Source organism: Mesitornis unicolor, unplaced genomic scaffold (assembly GCF_000695765.1).
Source record: "Mesitornis unicolor isolate BGI_N332 unplaced genomic scaffold, ASM69576v1 scaffold12285, whole genome shotgun sequence".
Lineage (NCBI taxonomy): Eukaryota > Metazoa > Chordata > Aves > Mesitornithiformes > Mesitornithidae > Mesitornis > Mesitornis unicolor.
In genome coordinates this window covers 10,372-17,702 of record NW_010187531.1, presented here as the reverse complement: position 1 = coordinate 17,702, position 7,331 = coordinate 10,372, and the positions used below count along the sequence as shown (strand labels likewise).

The window sequence follows — 7,331 nt, the reverse complement described above, 5'->3', positions numbered from 1 at the left end:
TAGGGAAAAAATTTGTTACTTCGGAGGATAAGAAGCCAGCTCATGCCACTATGTGTTGGTTTTCTTTACTGTGCAAGAGGTAGCAGCATTTAAGTGACTTCTCCACAGTCTTCTCTTTGTTTTCTTCTTGTTACTTGTTACCCAGGTTTTCCACCCTGTGTCCACCCTTGTCCACCCTTGAATGCTGGAAGCGTGTTGATACCCAGCAGGGCTGTGCTTCTAGGATGCCATCCTAGGGAAGGAAGACCAGGATTGTGTGGAAGTGTTTGCACAGCCAGTGAGAGAAGCCTGTATTGGTGTGTTTTGGTGGTCTGAGGATGTAGTTGCAGGGTAAGACGAGTCTGATGTGTTGTGGGTCAGGATCTTTTGATTATTTTCTCTTCTTGGACAGTCTGAAATCTTTACAGTTCTGGAAAATAAGTTGATTGTGGGGTCTGTGAAATGCTCAAAGTTTTTTCTGCTTGAACGGCTGAAGAAAGACAGGGTGCTGCTGGAGTGGAGGCACTGGTGGTTTAACACACAGCTCAGCGATTTCTCGATTGAGGCATAGTTCTGTGCATGCTGGAATTAATGAGGCTGATTTTCTATGGATCTGGGTCTTGTCTGACTCTGTTATCTAGCAAGGTGCAAGCTCTGGTGGCTTTTTATTATGATTTGTAGCATGTTTCTCTTCCCAGTGTGTTTGTATTGTACTTTTTAAAGATGGCAGCAAGATCTCTGTATGGAGGTAAGTAATGCTTCCATGAAAACTGTGAGCATTTCACAGCTCACCCAGTACACAGAGGGACAGATGAGGGGACATTTGTGCTGCACAGCTGTGGGAGCCTTAGGGCAGAGCTCTACTTTTGTTGTATGCTGGGTGTGAGGCTGCTCCTGAGGATCTCCTTGTGTCCTAAACATTGCCTTTGGCCTTTGCTCCAGAGGGCTCCCACTTCTTGATTTCCGTTTCTGAGTCTGGGGCTGTGTTTGCTTATGAATTGAAACCAATGATGGGGCCATTTTACCCGCTAACAGCCTATGCCCTCTGTTTTGGCATTATTCATGCCATTCTTATCATATGGTCTTCTCTAAATTAAAATGGGAGATGTCACAGCCCAGTGTAAAATGCTCGATGTACAGAATAACTGCATGTGGAGCATGGCAGATACCCAAAAGTGAAGGATACGGTGAAGGCTCAGGATTGGTGCTGCTGATCATGAAGTGAATGTGAAGTCAGTGTTGTGGCTCTGGGTAGGTGGGGGAGGACTCAGCTCTTGCTCAAAGGCATGAAAAGGAAGCCAGTCTCTAGGAGACGTGAAGTGTTTCTTCCCTGCTGAGGCAGTAATGTCTCCACTGTAGACAGTAATGTCTCCACTGTGTGTTGAGAGTTTGCGGCCCTTCCTGAGGGATGGATGTGCGTCACTGGGACAGAAATCAAAGAGGACCTGAGATGGTCGGATGAGTGAGTTGTGGAGGAGCCAGGTACTGTCAACCTGCTATAAGGGGCCTTGTCCACCTCTTATGCCTCTCATCCTCCAGCCTCCTGCATTTCCCTAGCTCCTGGATTTTCTACGCAGGGATCTTGCAGCCACACTAACATCGTGGGTTGTAGCACTTGGTGTCACTGTGCAAAGGCAGCAGCTTGGTACTCCCCTGTTGTGTATCTGGGGAGACAGGACAGGGAAGGAGTGCAGGGTCCTCATGGCATCCTGAGGAGTCCTTGGGCAGATGAAGCTGGAAAAGCTGTTAGTGCTTCAAGCTGATGCCCACAAGAGGTTGTTACTAGTAGTATAACTGTAGCAGTTGGTGTATGTAAGCTTTCCCACACAGGCTGGTTGAGTTAATGCTGGTGGCGTTATGTCCCTTGTCACCACAATGTCCGTTCTGTGCTGAGACTGAGATTGTCAGGGTGTTCTCTTCTGGTCAGGGAATTTTTTTGCTTGGCCCACTAAGGCCACTGATTCCTCCCTGTCTGAGAGACACTTTTCCAGGAGATTTTCCGTCAAGGAAGCAGAAAACTTTGAGCTGGCATCCCTCCGCTTTCTATTCCTTTTCTTCTGCAGTCAGAAGAGGTGTTGAGCTCTGACAGCCTCCGAGCATCAGTGGTCTGTGGGCAGGAAGTGTACACATTGCAACCTCAGCTGCCAACTACAAATCTCTGCTCTTAAATGGCAGCTAAATCAGCTTTCCTTGCTGCTGAGAGTGTGGGGGTGTTGGAGGTCAGCACTGATTTTAGCCTTTTTGTCTGCTGTCCACGTGTGCCACCTGCGCTGGTTGCCAGCACTCCATGCCACAAAAGCGGAGACACGTGCCCTGACAGCTGCCTGCTGCCGAAGGGAGAGGGGAAGACGAAAGGGAAGGGCAACCAGTTGAACGCTGTCTCTGGCTGCTTTAAGGAGGCTGTGACACTTGTCTGGCTGTGGTGTTCTTGAAACAGCACTGAAACGCTTAGGTTTTGTCTCTTTCTTTGTGTAGGGCAGCAGGAACAGGACTATGTCCACCATGGTATACCCAAGGGAGGAGAAACTGGACAAGCTGAGCCAAGAGGAGATCATTTCCAACACCAAGCTGGTGATGCAAGGGCTGGAGGCACTAAAAAATGAACACAACTCCATTCTGCACAGCTTGCTGGAGACCATCAAGTGCCTGAAGAAAGATGAAGAAGCCAATCTTGTGCATGAGAAATCCAACCTGCTCCGCAAGTCAGTGGAGATGATCGAACTGGGGCTCGGAGAAGCTCAGGTGAGAGTGGTTGAATGCCACCCTAGGTGCTACCCAGGATTGACAGGGGAAGGTGGGCATGTAGCCATGTCCCATAAGTTGCAGGGGCAGCAAGGGGCTGAGCGTAGAAGGCCAGCGTGACCCTGAGGGTGGGCATGGGAGGGAGATAACAGGTTGTGGTAGTTACTGACTGAGACTCTTGACAAGGTGATGATGGCGTTGTCCAACCATCTGAATGCTGTGGAGTCAGAGAAGCAGAAGCTGCGCGCTCAGGTGCGGAGACTGTGCCAGGAGAACCAGTGGCTGCGTGACGAGCTTGCCAACACCCAGCAGAAGCTGCAGCGCAGTGAACAAACTGTGGCGCAGCTGGAGGAGGAGAAGAAACACCTTGAGTTCATGAACCAGCTGAAGAAATACGATGAGGATGTCTCACCTTCGGTATGGCCTTGTCATGTCAAGCAGCCACCTTTGGGGGTGGGAGAGTTTGGACCAGCAGGATTGCCTGGGTGTGATAGTGTTGTCCTGGATTTTGCCCCTTCCCAGCTACCATGAGCAGCAATGCCTGTAACTAAAGGGAGCCTGCCTGGGGCAGGATCTCTGAAAGAACATGGAGTAGCAGGCCAGGATGTGCTGGGGAAATTTGGCTTTATTAGTTTTGTTGGATGGGAGGAAGATGGTGGCGGAGATAACAGGGAAGTTGAGGGTGCTGGTGGGCTGCAGCAGGGAGGAGAGGTTGGCAGCTGACTCAGCCCAGGCTGCTGCTGTCTCCTCTGAGAACCAGTGGTACTGTGGTTCCTATCCTCTCAGGAGGAGAAGGAGGGTGACTCCACCAAGGACTCTCTGGATGATCTGTTCCCGAACGAGGAGGAGGAGCATGGTCCTGGATGTAAGTGTTTGCTCACGCATGGCTGTCAGCTGTCTCTGTTCGAGCCTGCTGTACCGACTGTGCTCCTGTTTATTCCTCTGTGCCCACAGTGCCCCACCAGCACAGCAGTGCAGTGGCAGCTGCCCAGCAGGGAGGCTATGAGATTCCTGCACGCTTGCGCACCCTCCACAACCTTGTCATCCAGTACGCCTCACAGGGACGCTATGAGGTGGCTGTGCCGCTCTGCAAGCAGGCACTGGAGGACCTGGAGAAGACATCAGGCCACGATCACCCTGATGTGGCCACCATGCTCAACATCCTGGCACTAGTGTACAGGTAAGCATGGTGGGGAGGGCAAGACTGGGCAAGGATAGCTTTCTGCCTCACTCATTTAACAGGGCAGCACATTCTGGTGGCAGGGAGCTCCTCCAGCTTCCAGTGGTTTACCTTTCAAAAAGATTTTGGCACAGATAGGGTATTTGGACCAGCAAACTCCCAGATATAACTTAAGGACTGGCTAAGGTAGGGAGAAATAGAGAAATGAAATGCTGTGGGGGCAGGATCTGTGTGAAAGGAGGACTGTTTGCAGTTTGCAAACTGTTTGCCATGGGCTGTGATGTCCAAATCCTGAATAACTGGTTGGCTTTGCACTGCAGGGATCAGAATAAATACAAAGAGGCAGCACACCTGTTGAATGATGCTCTCTCCATCCGTGAGAAGACTCTGGGCAAAGACCACCCAGCGGTGAGTGTCTTCCTCCTCTTTCAGCCACTTCCCTGGACCTGTGGGTGCTGCTGGGGCCAGAACTGTGCTGTTATGATGTGTCTGCAGCTGAACTGCTAAGGTCAGCAGTGTGCTGTGATGTGAGGAGTTCTGTTCACATGGTGTGGGCCTCTGTTTTACTGCTTCAGTATTTCCTGCTGTCTTGTTCTGTATGGCCTGTCAGGATTGGGCTTCTCAGGGATCCTGTGATGTAGGCAGGGTAGCCTTCTGCCTCCAGACCTTGTTCTCTTCACAAGCAGCTGTACTGCAGGCATGAAGGAAATAGGACAGTCACTGTTACTGCTGCTTGCACCCGTTGTTTGGTCCCACTGGATTCTGCATCATGTTTCATAGAGAAGCTTGTATCTCTGCAGGTGGCAGCAACTCTGAACAATCTGGCTGTTCTCTATGGCAAGAGAGGGAAGTACAAAGAAGCAGAGCCACTGTGCAAGCGAGCCCTGGAGATCCGTGAGAAGGTACTGGTCTCCCATGCTCCCCTTGCTTCCAGCTTTCCCTGAGGGTTTTCCCCCATTACCTCACCTGGGAGATCCAGGACCTACCTTGTCTCTTCAGCTGCTGATTCTTCCAGCGCCTTTACTGTCTCTCCAGTGTTTGCAGCCTTGGAGAGGCCTGCCAGGATGTGGAAGCTGGGATTTCTCCTCTTTACCTCCCTAGTCCTTGGCTCCTGTCTGTAGGCATGTCCTGGAGGGACTGCAGTGTCTATGAACTCCAGGAGTTCACTTCAGTCTTTAAATGTTGACTTTTTGTGGCTTGTCTTCATTTATTTACCCAGGTCCTAGGCAAAGACCATCCTGATGTGGCCAAGCAGCTGAACAATTTAGCCCTGCTGTGCCAGAACCAGGGAAAGTATGATGAGGTGGAGTACTACTACTGTCGGGCCCTGGAGATCTATGAGAGCTGCCTGGGTCCTGATGACCCCAACGTGGCCAAAACCAAGAACAATCTGGTGAGACCCTGGGGAAAAGGCCATGTGGGGATGGGGAGTGGTGCCATGGGAAAGGGGAGCATTGCCTGATGCTTGAAGAAGCAGAGGGATAGCTGCAAGAGGGGGGCAGAGTTAATATGTGTTGCCCAGTAGGGCTGGAGCTGTTTTCTTGGTTGCAGGCCTCCTGTTACCTGAAGCAAGGCAAATACAAAGATGCAGAGGTGCTGTATAAGGAGATTCTTACCCGTGCTCACGTGAAGGAGTTTGGCTCCGTGGATGGTTTGTAAAGCAGAAGCTGTTGGGGCTGGGGAAGGGTGAGCAGTTTGGTCTCCTGGCTGTCAGCCTAGGCTTGGCTGGTTCCAGTGTCCCCTTGGCAAAGGGATGGAATGCCTTGCAGGGCCCCTGCTTTGGGCAGCCCTTGAGACACTGCCATTCTGGTGTGTCATGCTGTTCCACCTCTTCTCTCAGAAGGGGTCTTGGAGAGCCCTGCCTGTCAGTATTTACTGAGTTGGGAATAGTTGTGGCTAGGAGGGGGAATAGCACAATCATTCCCAGGTGTAGGCTGAAGTTTCTCCTGAACACCTGGCACAGGTATTCCCCCATGGGAGCCTTTGTTCCTCCCTTCCCCTGTCCTGCCCTTGCAGCATCAGTTGCCTTTCTTGGGGCCCTGGCCCAGGGAGATCTGGAAACCTTGTCATTTGCCTCTGGTGAGCTGCTGGCTCCAAGGACAGAGTGCTGGGCTGTGCAAGGAGGCAGAGCAGGGAAGTGGCAGAGCAACAGGGTGAGGTGGTGAGTGGAGCTGTCTTACATTCTTCCCCACACAGATGAACACAAGCCAATCTGGATGCATGCAGAGGAGAGGGAAGAGATGAGCAAGGTGAGTCTGAGCTGGTGGTGCTGCCTGTTGATAGAAGCAAGAGCCCTGCGAGGGGAAGGAAATCCAGGGGGTTTGATTCTCTCTTATCACAGCCAAACCCTCCGTCTGGCAGTCTGAAGAGATGCCATGGCCAGGAGGGGTCTGGAGAATGGGGAGAGAGCATGGCTGCTCCTCAGGGCAGCAGGGAGGGAAGGCCCATCAGAGAGCTTGATGCTTTTTGTGGGGCAGGGGGTTGTTCAGCCTCTCAGGCATGGCTGCATGCTCTCTCTCTTTGCTTTAGTGATCCCTCTGGGGCACGCAGATGCTGGAAGATGGCGGATGACTGAGGGTTGTGCTGCAGGGCCTTGACACTCTGTTCCAAAGAGCACAGCCTGCTTCTGAAGCAGCCCTAAGGCTGTCTGGGGAAATAACGGAGGTCAAGAAGAAACTGGTGCTGTCACCTTGCTTAGGAAACAGAGCTAAACCTCCTGTGAAAGATCTCTGCACAGAGCAAGTCCCAGCTATTTTGTGTCCTAGATGACCTCTGAAAGTGGACAGACATGGGTTCTGCTTGCCTTGAACTAGGCTGAGAGGCAAAGTAGCTGTTGCCCAGGCTCTGCACTCAGCTGATAAATGCAGCAGATTGCTGTTTCTGCTTTTGCCAAGCCTAAGGCCTCACCTGCTTTTTGGCAGGAGGGTGAAGCAGCATTGTGAAGCGCTCTGGTCTAGTCCTCCAGCTGCAATGGGAGCAGACGCTCTCTTTCCTTTTACTCTGCACTCAGAGCAGGCTCCATCCCTACGTGGAACCAGACTGCAGGCTGGCAGGCTTGGCTTGGTGATTTACAAGTCCCATCCTGTGAGTCCTAAGAGCAGGGCACAGCAGCTGCCTCCTACCAGCATGCCGTGTCTTCCCATTGAACTGCTCTGTGTGGTCTTCAGTGCAGGGCCCTCTGCTGCAAAGAAATCACACTTGCTGCAGCACCATCCTATGCAGGAGAAATCAAAGTTGGAGTATAGACCAGTCTCCCCTTGCCCCCCTCAGGGATTGAGACACTTTTGGTGGTATCTTTGGAGAATTAAGAGGTGAAAATTAGATAGTTGTAGCGTGGAGCTATGCTTCAGATAATGCAAGCTTTGCTACAGTGACAAGAGATCAGGCTTGGGGACCTACGGTCACAGTGAGATTCATTTTTACAGCCTGG

The 7,331-nt window shown here is 51.7% G+C and overlaps 1 protein-coding gene across 1 annotated transcript in view; it reads left to right on the top strand.

Annotated features, from left to right (window-relative positions):
- Nucleotides 1–7,331, top strand: part of LOC104541422 (kinesin light chain 1-like) — a 23,587-nt gene that overhangs the window by 5,887 nt on the left and 10,369 nt on the right. Inside the window, exons 2-10 of the mRNA XM_010185479.1 lie at nucleotides 2,455–2,721; nucleotides 2,908–3,138; nucleotides 3,508–3,586; nucleotides 3,676–3,901; nucleotides 4,222–4,309; nucleotides 4,702–4,803; nucleotides 5,121–5,294; nucleotides 5,453–5,552; nucleotides 6,098–6,150. Coding sequence (XP_010183781.1) covers nucleotides 2,473–2,721; nucleotides 2,908–3,138; nucleotides 3,508–3,586; nucleotides 3,676–3,901; nucleotides 4,222–4,309; nucleotides 4,702–4,803; nucleotides 5,121–5,294; nucleotides 5,453–5,552; nucleotides 6,098–6,150 — 1,302 coding nt within the window. The 5' untranslated portion in view covers nucleotides 2,455–2,472. The remainder of the gene's footprint in view (nucleotides 1–2,454; nucleotides 2,722–2,907; nucleotides 3,139–3,507; nucleotides 3,587–3,675; nucleotides 3,902–4,221; nucleotides 4,310–4,701; nucleotides 4,804–5,120; nucleotides 5,295–5,452; nucleotides 5,553–6,097; nucleotides 6,151–7,331) is intronic.